Source organism: Gorilla gorilla, chromosome 1, assembly GCF_029281585.2.
Source record: "Gorilla gorilla gorilla isolate KB3781 chromosome 1, NHGRI_mGorGor1-v2.1_pri, whole genome shotgun sequence".
In the NCBI taxonomy this organism is placed as follows: domain Eukaryota; kingdom Metazoa; phylum Chordata; class Mammalia; order Primates; family Hominidae; genus Gorilla; species Gorilla gorilla.
The window spans coordinates 144,661,785-144,683,826 of NC_073224.2; the positions used below are offsets into that span (position 1 = coordinate 144,661,785).

A 22,042-nucleotide genomic window follows, 5' to 3' on the forward strand; every position below is an offset into this window, starting at 1 on the left:
CTCACTCTGTCACCCAGGCTGGAGTGCAGTGGCACGATCTCAGCTCAGCTCACTGCAACCTCGACCTCCCCAGCTCAAGCAATCCTCCCACCTCAGCCTGCCGAGTAGCTGGGATTACAGGTGCATGCCACCACGCCCAGCTAATAGTTTATGTATTTTTTTGTAGAGACGTGTTTCATCACATTACCCAAGCTGGTTTCAAACTCCTGAGCTCAAGCGATCTACGCACCTCAGCCTCCCAAGTTCCTGGGATTACAGATGTGAGCAACCACAACCAGCCGATCTCTATTGCGTTTTTTCTAATGTTTCTATCTTGTCTCTTCGTGTATCCAGTTACGTCTGATCATTTGCAAGATACTGAATTTTAAAATTATTCACAGATATAATCTGAGGCCTTAGGAGGATGTTAGCTTTCTTCAAAGAAGATTTGGAGGATTTGAGAGTATTAGAATCATTCAAGTTGAAGATTTAAGATTTTCTGGACCCACCAGAATTCTCAAACCTTACCTAGAGTCTAGGACAATTGGTTTATGTACAGTTCACCTTTATTAACACAGTGTAGTCCTTTGGGGGTCCTAGCTCTTGGCCCCACCTACTTTATCCTCCAGACCCCAAATTTACTCCCTACATCTTCAAGCTGACAAAAATGAACTCGGCCCTTCAGCTAACTATTGCAGGGTGGCCAATGTACCCATAGGAAAAAATAGCCCTAAGTGCTGGGTTTACTTCTCTGGATTCCTCTCCCCTCCAAGATTTAGCCCAGCAATTTTCACTGTCTTATTTACTTTGATTATTTTAAGAGGATGTGTTTTATATTTTGTTTTTAGTTTTCTTCAGTGAAAAGCTGGTCCACCATCACTGAAGCAGAAGTCTTAATTATCTTTTCATAAGTATCTCAAGCTGAAAAGAAAGCAGCAGAGTTTGAGGCAAAAATATAAAGGCAAATAATTAAGAGTCTCTTCCTCTAATACTAAAGAAATACCAAAGAGACTCATAGCTTTTTGGTATATGATTTAAAATTTTCTTTTATCCAGAGGTCAAATTACATTTATATAAATCGCTAACTCTGTCAAGGTTTAGTTTTCTATTCTGATGTGTATGTATCTGTGAAAGACTTAGATGTAAACATCTAAGAAAGTAATAACCAATATTTTTAAAAATAATTTTAGCAGATAAAAATATCATTAATTTGGAAAAAGTCATTACAGCAAACATTCAAGTTGATCTGATTCAAGCTCTTCTGTAAAGAGTCAGATTTGAAGATGAAAGGCTAAAAGGGCACCAGAAAGCATAAGCAGGAATATATTTTTGCAGAGAAGAGTCAAGGTAAAATATTATTATATCATGATCCCCTCAATCCATCTCAACCATATGGCCAATATTCTCAACTCTATTCTTTTTCATTATTTTAATTTTCACTGAAACTACAGTAAATCAAATGAAGGGGTAATAATGAGCAGTCCCAAATTTTCAAGCCTATTTTCTCAGTTCTGCATACCAGAAGGGTAGCTTCTCCTTGCTATACATGCTGTTGCCATAGGACAATCTAACTACATTTACCAGTTCTCAAAAAAAAAAAAAAAAAAAAATCAACACACTAGAATGAGAGTAAACTGAACATCTCCTCATTAAAGAAACCCCATAAAATAATCAACAGATAGGTATAATTAAATTACAAAGGTACCTGAAAATAAGACAATCAGATTGAACTGACATCACCACAGAGCATTACTGTCAGGAAACACTGCTCAGCCACATTCTCCTCACTTCCCTCCCCCATCAGTTATAATTATATAATGATATCACTATACTTCATAGGTGGCAGCCAAAGGGATTCACTTGGCCTTTCTTCCATGACTCAGCCCCTTATTTTAGCAGCCCAAGTGGCTTCATGCGTACAAATATCCTTTCCGAGATACAAATGTCTACTTACATTTTTATTACAGATTTTAATACAAGTTTTATCTTACGGCTTCTCTCATTAGTTCATGATAAATATGTTTCACTATGTTTTGACAGATTTCATAAGAAATAAAAAATAGTATTTTTATATAATTTCCTCCATCTTGCAAGCCAGGTTCATTCTGTATGAACATTTCTCTTCTTATAAAACAAGAAGTTCAATTTTTCAAATAAGAATTTTAATTGGAATCAAATCTCTAGTCCTAAGGCTAGCAAGTATCATGCTATTCTAGAACACCCTCAAAAAGCAACTATAAATCTTGTTCTATAGAACTTTGCATTTAAACAATTTATGCAATTCCATTAAAAAAATCAGTGTTATATTTTTCTTAACATTTATTAAAACATTAGACATAAGCTGGATGGGGGAAAATGGCGATCAAATGCTAAAAATATAAACATAAGAAAAGTAAACATGAAAACAAATCTTTTTTTAAAAATCATTTAATTACAAGAAAATTAGCCAGAAAATTACATAGTTCCAAACAAATATTGTCTATAAAAACAAGTGTTCATTTACCATCTTTTTAAATTTATCTTTTAAATATTGTCTCATCTACTGAACCTAGCCTTTCCTGGCAAACATTAGAATATACAAGTTTTCTTCATGTTTAATATTTCATAAAACAGAACTGGCTTTGGTTCCTGAAGTTAGAATGATGCCTATCATTTTGCTTCAGAGAAACTTTAAAATTGACTATTTCAATTAACCACTCCCCAAATCCAATGCAAAAACAACAAAAAACACTGCTATTTTACTAAAAGATTCCCGTCTTCCATTTCATTTTACCAGAGCAAGTACAAATTCGGAGAAAAGCTTCTTAAGTCCTGCAGTTTCAAATTCCTTTTGTAATTCATCCAACGCTGAATACTCTTTGACTTCAAATGCCAGAAACCTGCATTATACAAAAGAAACTCATGAATATGCCTAGATTTGTCAGAGTATAATTATCGATTCAGTTGCTTTTCCATCTGCAATAGTACTAAATTATACCTTTTGTGTTCTGTCTGTACTTTTGTTTCAAACAGTACACTAATCATTTTCTCTTTGCATTTCTTTCCACTTGAGTCCACATCTACTTTGGAGGTTTTCTGAAGAATCAAGTACTCCTAAATAATAAATCAGTACATTAAATACATATCTTACTCTGAGTCTCAAAGTCCCAGTTTTAAAGGAGCTATAAACCTGTAGGCTTATTTTCATGCTTAAATACCCCCTTTTTAAATCAAGCAGTAAGAATTTTTATATACTTGTTTTAACATACTTGGCAGAATAATGTAGTGGTGGATACAGGAGTAAAGAACAATATAATCCAACTCCTCAAGTTTAAATCTGGATTGAACTGCCTACTAGTTCTTACTCTGGGCTGGTTACTTAAATCCTCTGTGGCTCAGTTGCCTTCTCCATAAAATGGAATTAATAGCAGGATCTACCTCATGGGGAAGTTGTACTGATTAAATGAGATAATACATGCAAAGCACTAGAGGAGTACCTAGATACAGCGCCATGGCACACTTGAGAGCACAAGCCACTGTTCTTGCTATTACAAATTCAGCAGCTAAATGACATTACCAGGCACACAGCACTTACCATTCCAAATTGATAGCATCTATAAATATGTACCTATACATCCTCAATCCTAGTATACAATCTTATAAAAATATAAGAGAAATTTATATAAAATGACATTTTAGAGAGAACTGAAAAAAGATCTCCTAAAAAATTATTATTTCTCTACATTAGCAGGGTTCTAGTAAATATGAATAGATACCTGTTAATTAATTGATGTTTCAATCTGAGTAAGAACATCTGCAAAACAGCTGTGTTTAGCCTAATATTCCTGAGCTGGCTTAAAGAGGAAATCTGAGCCTTTCAGGTAAAGATGAGCATGAAAATTAATTTTTATTTATTTTTTGTCAGCTACTATTTTACCCAAAAGGATCAAATGTTATAGATATACTACAAATCACTTTGAAACAAGAGGTTCCTCAGTCAGTCCCAATCCAAGATATGCATTAAATCTGAATTACTGTTATATCTATATACTTTAACCCAGCATGAGTCTGGTTAACCAAATGCCAAAGCAGTTTTGTGGTAAGAGCCCATCATGAAAAAACTAAGTCATTGTTCTACAAATCTTTAAGATTATAGGCTGTTCACACTAAATTTGTCTTAAATAAATTCAAATGTGATTATTCATGACCTAACCTATCTGAAAGTATAAAACCTATTGATTTGTAGCTCTTCTAATATTTAAAATATAAAAAACAGTTTTCCTCATCTTGTCCCACCTAAAACAGGTCAGATGAGTTTAGAATAAGAACTTGAAAAATCTGAAGAAGATGATGATTTTGAAAGCAACTGCTGAGACAAGTCAGGTGGAAAGCAAAAGTTAGGTAGGAGGTGACAAGTTGACAGCCCTAATGATTCTACTTCTACTAACATGAAATCTCGGTTATAACAGACAAGCTCCTCTTTCCAGGTATTATAGATACCAAATTAAAGTGTCAGAATGTATTTTTAACAGCCAGAAAGTTACAAATCTTGCAGACTATCCACAAATACACACCTTGCTGTGCCTAACTATAGGAAGAAATATTAATATGCACAAACTTTTAGTGCACATTTATAAAATTCAAGCTCATAGCTAATTACAGAAACAAACACTCATGTGCCACAGAGCTTTTAAAATAACCTGTCACTTTATTAAGTGACATGATTTTTAAAATGTAATCTTATTCTTCAAGCTTTGCAAGTTTGTACTTGTAATTAGCAGTCAGACATTCTCTAAAAAGAAAAGGAAGATCCATTAAGATTGTAATAATGAAAGCAGAAACATCTTAATAATTAATCTATCCCATTGTTATAAAACACACTTAAAGACACACCACTTAAAGCAGAAAATAGCCAGATTCATACTCAACATTTAACTTTTTGGCACCTTGAGGTTGTTTCTGTCTCCCTGTAGTAAAATCAGTATTATTTCACCCATGAACATCAGTCTTCCTGTCAGCCTTAAATCTGAAGCCCACTTCTCCACAGTTTTGACATATTTAGTCTTTGCTCTCATGTGATCTAAATGCAAAAGAGTTATCCACAATCCATCATCCATGGTCGTGCTTGTTGAAAAAGTACACTTTTCACTGCCACTGCCAGTTTCTGGTTGGCTGAGGATATGCCTGAGATTCTGCTGAATCCAGAGAACCAGCTCATGAACCATAGGCTCCGACAAAAGGCTCTCTGCTTGCTCAAGTAACTTCTCTTTCACAGTCACACACTGGGCCCTGGTCAACTGTTCAGAGTTAATCGAGATACCAGGTAGACATGAAGGATAATTGACTGGCAAATGGAACACCAATTCCAGAGGTATATCCGCATCCATAAATCCTTCAGCTTTTGTGTGAATTCTGAACACGGTCCCATCTGTCTCTGGAAGGCATCCAAAAATAATCATTAGCTGTACATTATTCAATTTGAATGGAACACCAGCAAGTTCAAACTTTTGTCTCAAATGTCAATTTATTTTTCATGAGAAAACTCTGAGCTATTTTATGAAGGGACACGTAATACTAGGAAAGCTATGATTTACAAATTATTTCCTTCAACCGTACACATGTATTCATGTATTCACACACACCAGCACCCAGGATTTAACTGGCATTTACACTTGCTATCACCCCATTTTTATTAAGTTACCAGAAAGGTTTTTCATCAGATAATTTTTTTTCTAGCCAGATTTAGTTGATAATTCTGAAAATCCCTAATAAACTCATATGAGCTTTCAAAGATACAATACCACGTATATACAAAATCAGTAATTAACTTGAAAATTGTACACTAAATCCAACGAAAGTCATTTTATGAGAAGTCCAAGTCAAAGCAAACAATGGAATCCCCTGTGGTTGTAGGGTTGCAGAGAAACTGATGACTGCATGTGACACAGTAACTGCCTGGAATGTTCTCTTCTTATTTCAAATATATTAGTATCAGTGTAATATGAAGGTGGCAAGATGAACTGAAATTGAGTGGACATCAATTCTGCCTCTTCCAGCTCCTAAGAAGGAAGGGGAAAGCACACATAGGATATCATATGAAATCCTCTGCTCTCTTTCAGATTTGCTCGGCTTCACCCTCTGATGTGTTCCACACCACTTCACGCCACTTTTCAAAAAGATGATAAAACGTCAGGCTGAGTAGAACAGAACTGGGTGCAAATAAATCTCTCTGAAGCTAACTTGCCTCTCTCTACCCCTACTTCCCTCTGCACTTGCCTTTGCTTTATTCCCCTGCATGAGAGAAGCAGTCAAATCTTTCCCATTTTCATACCTGGATTGCTGCTCAACAGCCTCAACAACTGAGACCTGAATGTATCCCCATTTTAAAGAACCTAACAGAACATTAAAATTGTTTCCTGATCCTTCTGATTCCACATATATAAAAGCCATTGCTACAGACATTGATTCATACAGGACCAGACACATCTGTTACAGAGTTTTTCTTTCATATACTCTTCAGTACCAGCTGCAAGGAACGACTATTTTAGGACATCATCTGGAAACATAGACAGTTAACCGTTACGAAGACCATATTAAAATGATACAATTTATATGTGTATTTCATAAGAAAAATTTTCCAAATCTAACTTTGTACATTCCTCCAAAACCCATCATGTTTCTCAAAACCCTTCTTCTTCTATCTAGTTACTTATTCTTTTTTTTTTTTTTTTTTTTTGAGACACAATCTCACTCTGTCGCCCAGGCTGGAGTGCAGTGGCATGATCTCGGCTCACTGCAACCTCCGCCTCCCAGGTTCAAGCAATTCTCCTGCCTCAGCCTCCCGAGTAGCTGGGATTACAGTCATATGCCACCATGCCCAGCTAATTTTTGTATTTTTAGTAGAGACATGTTTAGTTTCTCCATGTTAGCCAGGCTGGTCTCAAACTCCTGACCTCGGGTGAACTGCCCGCTTTGGCCTCCCAAAGTGCTGGGATTACAGGCATGAGCCACCGCACCCGGCCTAACTACCCTTTTAAACAAAATACTTTATTGTTAAAGTAGGCTGCCTATGTTAAAATAGTACATTTCAATATGTAAAACAGACATTACAAATAGAACTGCAGACAACACACAACCATTTAGGCTGAATAAACTTTCTGATAATCATCTAGGGAGTTGATATTCTCTCTTCAAGAAGGAGGAGAACTTTTAAAGATTTTCAATCATTCATCATTGAACAAGCATTCACTGAACACCTACTAAGCTCAAGGCACTGTACTAGTCTCTGAGGGAAAATGACAGGTAAGACACAGATCCCATCATATTGACTCAATCCAATGTTTCAGAACACGAGAGCAGGGACATATCCCAAGTGATCTTCCTTGACTTCTCTTCTACACCTAAACATTTCTTTATTCATAAATATGCGTACATATACATGTACATATAATTTATATAAACATAAATGTCTGTGTTGGTAGATAATTCTCCAGGGATCTGGTGTGGGAGTTCAGTCAGGGTGGTGGGAAAAACTGCAGAGGAAAAATTGTAAAGATAGTTATAGGAAATAGTCACAAACCTTCTTGGAAGGCTGGGGGGTGGTGCTTCAGTAAAAGATTTGGCTGAAAGCAGCCTAATCCTCTTTACCTTGAGTTGATAGCAAAAGAGCAAATAACAAGGGAATGTGGGAGAGTTTACCTAAATAGCTTGTTTACTCATGTGGTCCTAAGAGCAACCTTTGATTATCTGTGGGTGCATGACTGCTCTCCCCTGGGGGGGGGAGGTGGGGGGGGTGGCAATGTTAATTACCTTCTAGTGGTGTTTATTCATGACCCTTGTCATTTAATCTGTACTAAATAAATGTGAACTTCACCGGCTTATCATGGCCTACACTGCAGATTCAGGAGCAGAACCCCCTTAGCCACACTGACAAGCAAAATGTCTGTGTCACTGTACGTCTCTCATCCATCGCTAGGTCAGTGTCTGCGGGTCGGATGCCCACAATCTGGCATTTCTGAATGCCTTCTGGGCAAAGGGCATTAATATCTTTGTTCAAGGACATTTGCATAACTGACAGCCTTGGAAGCTAGAGTTTATCCCTCCAGGTCAGGGGGCAGATTTGTTTCCTAAGCAATATAAGGTAACATATTCCTTCAGGACAAAGATTGAGCAGGATCACTAGCAGCCCCCTCATAAGACCGGAGGGTTCCTAAGCTCACTGCCCCTCAGCTATAACAAAGACCCACTGAGTGCATAGTATGCACCTCAGCCTACCTCCACATCACCCCATTGAACTTGGGGGACAAGGAGAATCAATGTGAACATGAAGCTAATGCTGCCTGCTGTGCATTAAGCAGTAACTGTCCAAATCCATCTGGGTTCACTGTCTCCTTACTGGCTGAATCCATGGAAGTGTGTTAGTGACCAAGGAACTGCAGTTGTCACTGCTGCCTAGGAACTGCTGGGCCACTTGATTATACTTTTTTTTTTAATCATCTTGCTCTTTTTCACTGTTTTATCTGAGAAAGAAGTGTCTTCCTCCCTTGCACAGGAAACCCTATCACTGGTCTTGTGCTTGTTTTTTGTTTTTGTTTGCTTTTTGAGATTGAGTCTCACTCTGTCACCCATGCTAGAGTGCAGCAGGATGATCATGGCTCACTGCAGTGTTCAGGCTGGTCTCAAACTCTTGACCTCAGGTGATCCACCCGCCTCGGCCTCCCAAAGTGCTGGGATTACAGGTGTAAGCCACCACACCTAGCCTAGGCATAAAATCTTAAAGCTGCCTTCAACTTTTTTTTTTTTCCCTCCTTCTTTCATACTTAGCATTCAACTGCCAAATCCCACAAGTCCTCCAGAATTTCTCTCCCTTCCACCCTCCTAATTCAGGCCTTTCTCTGGCTTCTGCAATAGCGGTCTCCTCGCTGCCTGCCTCTCCCCACACCAAATTATCCCAATACCACTCTCCCAGACTGAAATGAATTACAAATTCCTCCATGCAACGCCTAGGGCCAGCCTACCACTCTGACTTCCTCTCTCCTCACTTTTTGCTTCAACTACCCATTTTATACCATGTCCTCAGTCTTGGGTGTCCCATCTCTGCCTCTTGCTCCCATTATCTCCAAGAAGGCCCTTAACTTTCTGTCTACTAAAATTTTGTCCAGTTCCACAGTTCCTCCCTAAGTCCCACCTAATGACTTCCATGGTATTTCAAACTTATTTTATGGTATTTTCATGCCCAGAATTATTGTGGTTAAACTAAATTAACATTTTTTCCAGCACTGAAATATCTTGATTTTCTTTTTAAACAACAACCAAAATGGGGGGATACAAAAAACTTTTAAATTGTACAGTCATACAGCTCTTGGAATTGTGCTAGTAGCTTGTAATCACGGATCTCACAGGTGCAGAAATCCCTGGTACCTGTGGTAAATAATGGGCCCAAAGATGTGTACATTCTGTTCCCCAGAAGCTGTGAATATGCTCCCTCACATGGCAAGAGGGCCTCTGCAGACATGATTAAGTTAACGATTTCGAGAGGGGAGTATTATCCTGGATTACCCAGGTGAGCCCTGAATGTAATCACAAGGGTCCTTATAAGGAGGAGACAGAGATTTTACTACAAAAGAAGGCAATGTGTCCGCACTGAAGCAAGATGCTATTCTGCAAACTTTGAAGAATCCCTTTCTGATCAAAACCCTGAGACCCACAGTGTTCTCCAACCTGTGCCATATAAACACCTACCAGGTCCTCTCTGGTGCAGGGAACCACAGGAAAGAAACATGTTGGTAGTCCAGGGGGAAAGTCTTGAAAAGCTATTGAGCCGGCCATGTCAGTCCTTACCAATTTTCATTTTTCTCTGTGTTATTTTCTGGTCCTAGTCAGCAAACAGAATAGCAATGGGTGAAACTCCTGACTTTCACCTTAGAAAACTGTGACCCTCATACTAGTTATATGTTCGGAAGAAAACTGCCTTAGTTCTTTTAAGAATTGGAAAGGATTAGCATTCTTCCTAATTGGTCTTGGTAAATCCCCCTGCCCACCCACACATACACTGTAGCTGCAAAATAAGATTATACAAAATGATACTGTCATCTCTACAAGAAACTGAAAAGCCCAATAACATACTCCATTCTTCTGGTATTTAATGTGGCAATAAAATTACATACTTTTAAAAACTCATTTTCTCCCAAAACTCTAGAAGTATGTATTGTACTCTTCCATATCTCATCTGCTTGACATTGTACAAGCAATTAAACTGGCTCCTTTCTGCCTCAGAATTTTTCATATGACACATGCACTGTAAGTCTGATTTTTTGTTTTCTTTTTTTGCCATAATAAAAAAGAAAACAAAGTTGCCCCTATCTGCTTTAAGGTTATTAACAGCTTAGAAACAGTGATTAGCAGAAAAATAATTATGCTCTAAATCTAATACTAATCTCTGCCCCTCCTTAGCCCCCCAAAACCTTAGTTAATAAGCTTAATTCACAAACTCATCATTCTCAACAAACATCTATGCTCTACAAAACTTAAGGCTTGCCCCAGAAAACTAAAATCTCCGTAAGTCCAAGGGTGTTTTCATGTATTCTAAAGACCCTACCAAAAGGGTCTTGCCCTCTGGTTGAAGTTGATACAAATTGACTACTTGTTGTTTCTAACCAAATCATTCTGTCTTAGTGTATCATTTTCATACCTAAAACACAAACTGAAACAGGTTTCAAACCTTATGCTTCCTTACAAACATCCGAAAGTAAGCTCCTAAACACATTCCGAACAGAAATTCAAACTAGAGAAACTAAACTTTTAGAACTCCAAATTCACACTAATGCTATTTTTAAGGTTTCATTCTACTTAATAAAATACAACACACAACAGAAACTCTATAAATGCAGTCAAATAACGGAAGACATTTTTTAAAAAAGGTAAAATTTAAGAGAATGGGTTTTTCAGGATTCACTAAGAGCCCATTAAGAAATCATTTACATACCATATACATCTGACCTTCCCTACACTTGTATTTTTTTTTCTTTGCAATTGTTATATATCCTCAACATACAACTTTGAAGAAAACCACCAAGAAACCTCCAGCACCCTCTCATACTTGGTAAGACAAGACTGTCTCCTCTTGCTCCCAGGCAGCTCCCAGGCAAGCATACACCAGTGCTTGTTTTATGCTTCAGTTGGATTTTTACATAAGTTTCAATGTAGCTTCAGAAGAAAAAAAAAACTAAAAATAAATGAAGCTAAAAGTAGCAATCTCATCGGTTTTATAGAAGTCAGCTCAATACTCACAATCAGCAGAAAACCAAGCTGAGCAGATTTAGAGGGGTCAATGTGTGACAGTCATGATTCATTTTATAAGAAGGCCCAAACTAATTTGAACATTAGTGTTGCTCAAATACAAAAATTCGCTCTGCAGCTTCTGTGAAAACCTATTACATGATATTGGGTTCTCCCATCTTACAACTTTTTTATCTGTAAGATTCTTTCCAGAAGCACAACTCCCACATATAACAAACATTGACTATGGCCACATAATTTGTGTCACTCAATTTCCTCATCAGGAAAATGGTGATACAATACCAATCTCACACCTCTCATAGATCCACACATACATGCACAAACACTCCCCTTTGGGATTGTTCTGAACATAAGTTGGCTCACACTCATATCTTTTCTCTGGGCGCTCATTATCGCTCTATCTGGACAAGTATTTCCTTGCTTTCCAAGAACTATTTTCCTGATGCAACAGCCCCATCTCTCTATTAAGGAGCATGATGCAGTGCAAAGGCCCATACACCTGGAGCCTGGTGGTTATTTAACCAGTCTGAGTATCAGTTATCTTCTCTGTGAAGTAAGACCAATAGTACCCCTCATCAAGTAAGATGCATTTCAAGTATCACGTACATGGCAGGTCACCCCATCAAATCTGGCACCTGGACTGACTACAATGCATACAGAAAAACAGAATATCCCTAACGTGGTCTATCCACAGCCCTCCCTTGTAGATGGGAGTGTAGGGACTTACTTAATTTGCACCCCTAAGAGATGGTTATGCCTCTTACTAGAAGCTTACTATAACCATTGTAAAGAGATCAAAAGGCAGATAAAATCCCCTGAAATTCTCAGCATAAAATTAGTCCAGCTAAATGGAATCCAATTATTTAGCTTCTTCAATCTTACAGCCTTAATAGTTGATCCTTGGGTTAGCAGTCTGAGTCTTGCTGGGTTATCTTGTTACCAGGAATGCAATTCCTCTGCAACATTCTCCTGATTCCAGTGGCAAAAGGGAGAACCTTATTTGGGGGAGGCCAGAAAAGAACTGGTGTTTAGAGTGTTCTGGTATCAAGTGTGTATCCTCCAACCCAAACTGACAGTGATGGTGAGTGGTAGCCAGCAGTCTGCTGCATGTTTACTGTGGTCTGTTAAAGAAGTCCTTACTTTGTAAAAAGATGTTATGAAAATCATGGGGGAAAAAAAAAAAGGCTTTTACCTTACCCTTAATTCCCAGTTGTGAACATCAAACATCCCCATTTCAATCACTGAATTATTCTACCTCTCGGCAACAAAATGTCCTAAGTTGTTACACTGAATTCTTTTATAATTCAATTACTTATTGATGCCAGAACATGGAATTAAACTAATTAGGAGGCATGGCTTGAAAGTCATGCTCAATTTAACAGCAGATAAAGGGTTCACAGTGTTCTCAAGATTAAGAAACTGTTTTCTTTCTATGCTTACATTTTTGGGTTTTCTCTGACCCTTCAGCAGTGTTTTATGCTCAGCTGTGTACTAATGACCCAGACCATTACCAGTTCTTTAAGGTGTGATGGGAAATTGCAGGTTCATTTTTCCAGGATATTCCCAACTGAGCCATAATAAAGGAATTTAGGAAAACTGATGATCTCTTCAAATAGCTGCCTCAGGCAGAAGTAATTATCAATAAAGAGAACAGTGGAGACAGAGAGGGAGATGGTGAAGAATTATCCAATCAGAAGAGGGATGACAAGAAAACACTAAAAGTGAGTAAACCCCTTCATATGGATTTTAAACAATTGTTTCAAAAGATACAAGTCAGGCTGGGCACTAAAAAGAAAGCAACTCCATTACACTAATAGGTGCATAGTGCCTGGAACATAACAGTGCCCAATGAGTGGATGTGAGTGGATGAATGCAAGAAGGAATAAATGGAAGTCAACTCCCTGTCCTTCAGTGAATAACACACCCAATGGATATCATGAAGGATCTTAATCTTAAATGGTTTTCTCACAACATCCAGCTCATTTTTAGACTACTTTTTTTTTTTTTTTTTTCTGAGACAGAGTTTCACTCTTGTTACCCAGGCTGCAGTGCAGTGGTGAGATCTTGGCTCACTGCAACCTCCGCCTCCCGGGTTCAAGGGATTCTCCTGCCTCAGCCTCCCGAGTAGCAAGGATCACAGGTGCGTGCCACCATGCCCAGCTAATTTTTGTATTTTTAGTAGAGATGGGGTTTCGCCATGTTGGCCAGGCTGGTCTCGAACTCCTGACCTCAGGTGATCTGCCCGCCTCGGCCTCCCAAAGTGCTGGGATTACAGGCATGAGCCACGCGCCAGGCCTAGACTACCTTCTTAAAGGTTAACCAATTTATGGTCAGAAAGCCAATTTTAATGGTAGCTACAATATAACATTAGAACGATAAATCTCATGCCCCAAACATGTATCTGAAAGCTAAGTGAAAACTGAGTCACATTCTCATACATGGCAGTGTTTTTTTTTTTTTTATTCAATAGAAGCCACATACAGGGACAGTAAGTTTCACCTATCATCAAAAAATAGTCAAAAGAACCTCTCTACACTGCAAGCTCCTAGAGGCCATGGGTAGCGGTGTCTCTGAAACCCTGACGAAGTCTGTAGGCAGCAGGGATTCAATAAATGTGGGCTAAATGACTAATAAAGCCCTCAAGAGCTTGTTTTAAAAAAAGTATCAGGCCGGGCGCGGTGGCTCACGCCTGTAATCCCAGCACTTTGGGAGGCCGAGGCGGGCGGATCACGAGGTCAGGAGATCGAGACCATCCTGGCTAACATGGTGAAACCCCGTCTCTACTAAAAATACAAAAAATTAGCCGGGCGTGGTGGCGGGCGCCTGTAGTCCCAGCTACTCGGGAGGCTGAGGCAGGAGAATGGCGTGAACCCGGGAGGCGGAGCTTGCAGTGAGCTGAGATTGCGCCACTGCACTCCAGCCTGGGCGACAGAGCCAGACTCCGTCTCAAAAAAAAAAAAAAAAAAAAAGTATCAGAAGGCCAGGCACCTGTGGTTCACGCCTGTAATCCCAGCACCTTGGGAGGCCGAGACGCGCGGATCACGAGGTCAGGAGATTGAGACCAGCCTGGCCAACATGGTGAAACCCCGTCTCTACTAAAAATACAAAAAATTAGCCAGTCACGGTGGCAGGCGCCTGTAGTGCCAGCTACTCGGGAGGCTGAGGCAGGAGAATGGTGTGAACCCAGGAGGTGGAGCTTGCAGTGAGCCGAGATCGCGCCACTGCACTCCAGCCTGGGGGACAGAACGAGACTCTGTCTCAAAAAAAAAAAAAAAAAAAAAAAAGGCCGGGCGCGGTGGCTCACGCCTGTAATCCCAGCACTTTCGGAGGCTGAGGCGGGCGGACCACGAGGTCAGGAGATCGAGACCATCCTGGCTAATACGGTGAAACCCGGTCTCTACTAAAAAAAAAAATACAAAAAATTAGCCGGGCGTGGTGGTGGGCGCCTGTAGTCCCAGCTACTCAGGAGGCTGAGGCAGGAGAATGGCGTGAACCCGGGAGGCGGAGGTTGCAGTGACCCGAGATCGCGCCACTGCACTCCAGCCTAAGCGACAAAGCGAGACTCCGTCGTAAAAAAATAAAAAATAAATAAAATAAAATAAATAAAATTCAGCCAGGCATGGTGGCACGCGCCTGTGATCCCAGCTACTCGGGAGGCGGAGGCTGCAGTGAGTCCAGATGGATCCACTGCACTCCAGCCAGGGCAACAGAGCGAGACTCCACCTAAAAAAAAAAAAGTATCAGAAAAGCAATCAACTTGGAAATAGAATGCAGATAAAGTTGAGGGTGAGCACTGGATAAATTAAAAAGTTCAGTCAACAAACATTTACCAACTACCTACCATGTGCCTGGCCGGCACCGTTCCAGGTGCCTGGAGTTATTACCAAACAGACCCTGCCCTCCTGCAACTTAAGACGTACAAATACCCGTGTAGAGTTAGAACCGGGGAGTGCTCTCGGGGGGGCCTAGGGCATAGTGCTTAGGAAGGACACAGAACAACGAGGGGGAGTCAGCACAGGCTTCTTTATAGGGTGAGATCTGAGGGGTGGGAGGCTGGGGGAGGGCCTGGGGACGCGCACGCAGGGGCCCCCGGCTCCGGGAGCGGGACCGGCGGCAGAGGCCCCAGTGGGCCGCGCCGCTCTCTTAGTGATTCTGGGGTCGCCTCACACTCCCGCCCGCTGCGACACCGCTCCGGCCTCCGGGCGTGTCATTCCATCATTCAACTAACCCGGTCCCCATACGTGGGCCCAGGCGGGGTGCCCAGGCTCCGTGGTGGGGAGGAGACGCAAAGAGAACGCGGGTGGCCCCTGAGGGCGCCCTGTCCCTCCCTCGCGGGGGTAGTCACCTGAGCGGCTCAGCACCTCCCACTCGTGGGGCCTGCAGAAAATCGCGGCCAGGACCGAGAGCTCCTCCTGCACAGGCCCCGCCATGGCTGTGGGCCCCACCGCCTCAGCGCTTCCCCTTCCGCTGCCGCAGCCGCCGCCTCCACCGGCCAGGAGCAGCACTGCCCGCGGCCACCCGGGGGCGCCCCGCGCCTCCGCAACCGGGCGGGACGGGGGCGGGGCGAGACAGAGCTGGGGCGGAGCGAAACGGGACGTGGGCGAGGCGAGTCGGGGCGAGGGCCAGGGTAGACGGGGCGGGCGGGCACTTAGAACTTCCGCCCAGAAGCTCCTGCTCAGTAACTACAGACGCGAAGCTCAGCCTCTCGGTTTGGGGATTTTCTTGGAGGCCGAGGCCCTGCGCCTCTGTCTGCACCCAAGGCGACCGCCCAGCTTACCCCCGGCTCTTCTGAGCACAGGGAGGCCTCCCAGCAAAGCCTGAAACCCTCTAAGTTTAGCGGCAGGCTTCGAACCCCGACCGTCCCCGCCGAGCCTTGGGCTGCTGAGGTGGAGATGAACTGGGCGAAAGACACTTGGGAGTTAGGAAGAAACAAACAAGCAGGGAAGTGACCAGGAGACAAGGTGAGACTTTGCCCGGCTCAGGTTTGAACTGAGTGTTGGAGATAACCACAGTTAACAAAATAAACAAAATTCTTCGCCCCCGTGGAGCTGTTAGCAACCCTGGTGTCTGGGAAGCCCGGAAGAGGCTCGGGTTAGTAACAACCTCCAGGATGCCCTCCGAACTGGTACTGGCGCCAGGACTCTAGACAAGGTCCAGATTCCCGGGCCCTTCCCCTTACGGGTGCAAAAAGGGAGGGTCAGGACCTGCCACTCCTGGCTTCAGGATGTTGACTGGACGGACCTGGACTCATGGGAACTGTGCGCCAAAGTCCTGGGAGCAAAGTATCATAACGCTCCTCGTTTGTCTCTTGGCTTGCCTTCACAGGAGACAGCCCTGCTGCAAGCGGCCAGTGGGAATCCTTGGCCTTTGGGGGTATGATCCAAGAATGTAAACGCTAGCTTTTCAGTGTTTTCGATTTCGTGATATTCAATGCATACAATACAATGTGACTTTTGAAGTTTAATAATAAAATTATCATTCTTGAGCCCAGCACCTAAATTTTAAAATGTGAGCAATACCAATAGGGTAACAGAATAAGCAATCCATTCTGTTTTGATTATAGTGAACAAGATTACAAGACTTATCTGCAGTTAGGTCTGTCTCTCGGATGTTTGCCTGGTCTTTTTGCTGTTCAAATAACAGTTTAAAATTTGGCAGCCCCCACAAGCAGCTGGTCTTGCTCATGGAGTTCTCACAACTTTTGTTTGTATGAGAAATCACATTTCATGAGATAAATCTGGGAATTTATGTTGTTAGGCAGTGACTCCAGTCACTGACCTACAGAAGTCAGAACAAAGTTGGCTGATTTTAAAACCCTGCATCCATTCACCATTACCATTCCCGCTGTTGGTAAAAAAGGAATCTGATAAAGGAAAAGATACTGGCTTCCCGGAACAGAAAGGAAACCTAACAAGATGGACTGCAGGGAAAATGCTTTTCAGAAGATGCCATGGGATTTCAGTGACCCCGAGTAATTAGGAGCACGTAATTGGGAAGATGAAGGCTTATTTAAACGCAGTTATCTCTGATATGGCCAATTGGCTTAAAGAAAAAAAAAAAACTCCTTTATTTCCAAAATAACAGACGTTCCAGCAGTTCAGTAGGTTCATAATTAACTGCTAAAGAGATTGAACAAAAGAATACGTTTTTAATTTAAAATATTACTAAGTTATTTTAATTCGAAATCCAGTGTTACTATTAAAAGTCAAACAATTTGGTTTTTGGCTTATTTATTGAAAATAATCTATAAAATAGGCTGGGCGCAGTGGCTCATGCCTGTAAGCCCAGCACTTTGGGAGGCCGAGGCGGGTGGATCACCTGAGGTCAGGAGTTCGGGACCAGCCTGACCAACATGGTGAAATGCTGTCTCTACTAAAAATACAAAATTTAGCTGGGCGTGGTGGCAAGCACCTATCATCCCAGCTACTCAGGAGGCTGAGGCAGGAGAATCGCTTGAACCCGGGAGGCGGAGGTTGCAGTGAGCCAAGATCGCACCTTTGCACCACTCCAGCCTAGGCAACCAAGCGAGACTCTGTCTCAAGAGCAAAAAAAAAAATCTATAAAATATTCAAATAGTTTTTACTTATTTTTAATTTTCCAAATTCACTATAAGTGAGATGAGTGAAATAACATGAAGAGCAAAATTACAGCTGTAGGAAGGATTAGGAGGCAGTTGCTAAAGCCCGCTGTCAGCAAGAGGTCCATGAAAATTGATTAAAGAGTACATCAATCTATTATTTAAAATTTTCTTGTCAATAGGTTTCTTCTTTGCTCTTCCTTTCTCAGTTGATTTCTTAATCTGCTTTTCATACCTCATTTAGCATGTTTAAATAAAAAAGAAGTCAATGTGAATGTCTTTTAAATTGACACTATCCTAAGGCACCGAAGTCCCATGAATAAGTTTCTGCACTCTGACATTTGGAAATAATCATCTCAGAGACTGCATAATGTCAGCTTGATATTTCTTGCACTGTGAAAATATCAGCTACATGTCAAATCTCTAAAGTCTACCTTAATGTAATAAGTTTCCTCGTATTCACAGGCTACTGAAAATTCAAAATATTTAAATGTAGGATGAATGTCTACAGTTAGAGCATTGTCTACCTCCATCTCTATCTCTCCCTTCTCACCCTTGCACACACAAAGGTGTATGATTTGCTAGAACAATTATTTTTACAAGTATTATTTTTACAAACAAATTTTCTAAATAGTTGCTTCCCCAAGACCATAAGGGGAAAATGTTTAAAACCTTTCACCTTCAGTTAAAACCAATAACCCAGAAGATAGTTCTTTTCATTTTGGGGGGAAACAGTTCTACTCACTTTCTCATGAGTAGTATGTACACTTACTGAACTCTAAGTTTGAAATCTTAAGTCAAAACTCACATGAGCATAGAAATGAGAATGCACAATTTCAAGAGTATTAGGAGAGTTAAGTGTTATGTCAAAAAAAGGTGAGGATCCTAATACTGGAGTGGAGTGTGATAAGAAAAAATATCAAAACAAAACTGAGAAAGGTAAAAGTACTTTCATGAACCACCAAAACAACCAAAAGAGGACTTAAATGCCAACTTCCTAAATAAATCTGAACTCCAAGAACCTGTGCTACTGGTTCTGTCTAAAGAGTTTCTGCATTCGCATACTCATTTCACAAAATGTTCTTAGACACTCACTGATTGTTGGCCGGGCTCTGCAGGCTGAGTGTGGAGAGGTGGAGAGTTAGAGATGAAAACAAGTCCATGTTTCCAGTGACTACAGCCTTTGGTCTAGACAAGTAAACACAATATGAAACAATTACAAATTCTTTCACCAAGCTGAGCGTACAAGAATTATCACATTTCCTTAGCGGTGTAAAGTTCAATATTATGATGTAGGTTAAAGTAACAGAGTAGGAGTAACATATACCTCCCACAATTTCCGAGGGGAGAAATAATTTGGAAATGCTCAGAAACACAGTAGCCCTCCAAAAGTACACAAAGTCTGGGATGTTAACTAGTCATAGTTGTTTTGTTTTGTTACAGTATACAGATCGTAAATTTATTTTTCATAATGATAAAATAAAAGCAAATAAAATCTATGAGAATTTGCCACTGGCTCTGTGATCATACCCTTGTGTGGAAAGATCTGCCTCCATCATGTCCAAGTAATCTGCACTCCCTCCAAAATATCGGCTGCACTCTGCCATGCTTGATTTCTATGCATGAATGGTATCAAGACAGTTCCAGCTTGCTTTATGGGAACCCATCCATATGGCCCAAATCCACCAATATAAAAGCTCAATGCCTTCTCAATGTTATAAAAACAAGTCACTGGTATCATTGGGGTTTTTGAGTTTTTCTAGTTAAAATAGTATCCAATATTTAATTTTGGTGACTACTATAAATGGATTCTTCTTATTCATTATATTTTCCCACTGTATTACTAGTGTAGCCAGTTTTTATTATCTAAAAGAGGGCTGAGGATTGTGTGACTTAAATATCCTTTTCTCCAAACTCATAAAGGGACTATCCATGAGTAAACTCTGCCATTTTAGCAAAAGTGATTGAAAATGGAAAGATAGATGTATATCAAGGAACCACAGGTAAAACTGGGAAAATTAGACCTGGATTTCCTTTTTAAAAATTATAGTGGAAGGAGGGAGGAAGGTAGGAAGGGAAAGAGAAAGAGAAAAAAAAGAGGTAGGAGGAAGAGGGGAAGGGGGAAAAGGAGGAGAAATAGGGAAAGAAAAGATTGATTTTTCTCATAAAAAAAGAAGTCATGAGTTAGGAATTTGTCTTTATGTCAGGAAAAAGTAAAAAAGATTGACTTGCCTGCTTCTTAAATAAAGAAGTCTGAAACTTGATTCAATAACAATATGAGGTCTGAAATTTGATTCAAAATAATATAGGAGGGGGGAAGAGGCTATAGTGTGAGTGGGGCGGAAGCTGATCATAGGTTAATGATTGGTGGGGTGGAGTGATGGGTACATGAAGATTCAGTATTTCATTCCCTCTACATTTGTGTATTTCATATTCTTTTTAATAAATGTTAATTTTTAAAATGTGTTCAGTAGATAATACATCAGGATATTTGAGTTTTGCCTAATGCTCAATTAAGGGAAAAAGGACAAAAATAAAGCAGGAAAATAGGGAAGAAAAAGGAAAACCGGGGCCAAATGGAGTGAATAGAGTTGGTGGATGATATTAAGAGACAGAAGATGACAGGTTCTAAAGTGATGTGTTTAACAGATGTATGATTTACGATTAGTTCAGGTGAAAAAAAGCACAGAGCCTAACAGTGCAGTGGCTTTAACAAGATACAATTGGTTTTCTCTTAAACGTTCAAGTGTGGAGGTAGGCAGAGCTTTGGTGCTCCCCAATGTCAGGATATAAGTTCCATCTATTTTGTGGCTCTGCTCTGCACAGATTTGATTCCCATGGTCATGCTGTGGTTCAGGGTGGCTTTTGGAGCTCCGGCCACGAGTCAGAAGAATGGGATTCAGTCCAATTTCATTGGCTAGGACTCAGTCCCCATGACTGCTGCCAGTTAAAAGGGAGCTTGAAAATGTTGGTTTTAATCTGAGAGGCCCTGTACTCATTAAGATGAGTTTGGGTCAGATGGATAGCTTGCAAATATTTTTTTTCCCATTCTGTAGGTTGCCTCTTCACTCTGTTGATTGCTTCCTTTGCTGTGCAGAAGCTTTTTAATTTGATGTAATCCCATTTGTCTATTGTTTATGTTGCCTCTGCTTTTGAGGTCTTACCCAAAAAATCTTTGCCTAGACCAATGTCCTGATCCATTTCCCCTATGTTTGCTTCTAGTAGTTTCATAGTTTCTGGTCTTAAATTTAAGTCTTTAATCTATTTTGAATTGATTTTTGTATATGGTGACAGATAGGGATCTAGTTTGTCTCTACTAGAATTTAAAGTTCCAGTAAGCTTCCAGGGGCCTTATCATGCTTGTTCACCTCTGTATCTTCCACACCTAAAACAGTGCCTGGCAGATTAGGAATTCAATACATATTTATTGATACAAATAAACTCATCATAAAGTTCATAAATTCTTGATAAAATAACTTAGACTTAACAAGCACCTACTATATGCTAGTCATTTTGTAAAATTTCAGGTGTTTTTATGAGTGAATGAGACATAGTCACTGCCCTCCAGGCACTTGGAATCTAATCCCAGAGGGGCACCAGCATTTCCTGGGATAAAGTGATGAAGGTCCTGCCAAAGAAGTAAAAAACCACTGGAGAAGGCCTAGGATGCCTGGTTTGGCCATTGTGATAGAGGTTCCCCATCATAGGGTAAGCGGGGGAAGAAGAAAGCTTAAGGAAATGTGGCTGGAAAGATAGATCTCTGCCTTTATTCTTCAACAAGCATTTATTGAGCACCTTACTATGTGCCAAGTATTGCACCAGGTCCCAGGGAAACTGATTTGCAACAGGAATCTCTTAGAAGTTGTAGTATAATGGGAGAGACAGGTCTTAAAAGATCATACATGGCCGGGCGCGATGGCTCACGCCATCGCGTGATTGCTGTAATCCCAGCACTTTGGGAGGCTGAGACGGGAGGATCACGAGGTCAGGAGATCGAGACCATCCTGGCTAACACGGTGAAACCCCGTCTCTACTAAAAAAACAAAAACATTAGCCGGGCGTGGTGGTGGGCGCCTGCAGTCCCAGCTACTTGGGAGGCTGAGGTAGGAGAATGGCGTGAACCCGGGAGGCGGAGCTTGCAGTGTGCCTAGATCGCACCACTGCACTCCAGTCTGGGGCGACAGAGCGAGACTCCGTCTCAAAAAAAAA

At 40.9% G+C, this 22,042-nt stretch overlaps 1 protein-coding gene across 7 annotated transcripts; it reads right to left on the reverse strand.

Annotated features, from left to right (window-relative positions):
• Positions 1 to 1,603: 1,603 nt before the first annotated feature.
• Positions 1,604 to 15,783, reverse strand: RWDD3 (RWD domain containing 3). 7 transcript variants are annotated; one of them, XM_019033239.4, is made up of 5 exons: positions 12,139 to 12,251; positions 9,700 to 9,832; positions 4,905 to 5,392; positions 2,957 to 3,072; positions 1,604 to 2,858 (listed from the first exon to the last, which is right to left on the reverse strand). In XM_019033239.4, exons 2-5 carry the CDS (start codon positions 9,737 to 9,739, stop codon positions 2,744 to 2,746), a joined length of 759 nt encoding a protein of 252 aa, XP_018888784.2. In that variant the 5' UTR covers positions 9,740 to 9,832; positions 12,139 to 12,251; the 3' UTR covers positions 1,604 to 2,743. The 7 variants fall into 7 exon arrangements, with proteins under 7 accessions (XP_018888784.2, XP_018888692.2, XP_063552869.1 ...); XM_063696801.1 differs by having other exon boundaries at positions 2,822 to 2,858; positions 4,952 to 5,392; XM_019033147.4 differs by lacking the exons at positions 9,700 to 9,832; positions 12,139 to 12,251 and adding an exon at positions 15,602 to 15,770.
• Between the last annotated feature and the right edge of the window lie 6,259 nt (positions 15,784 to 22,042).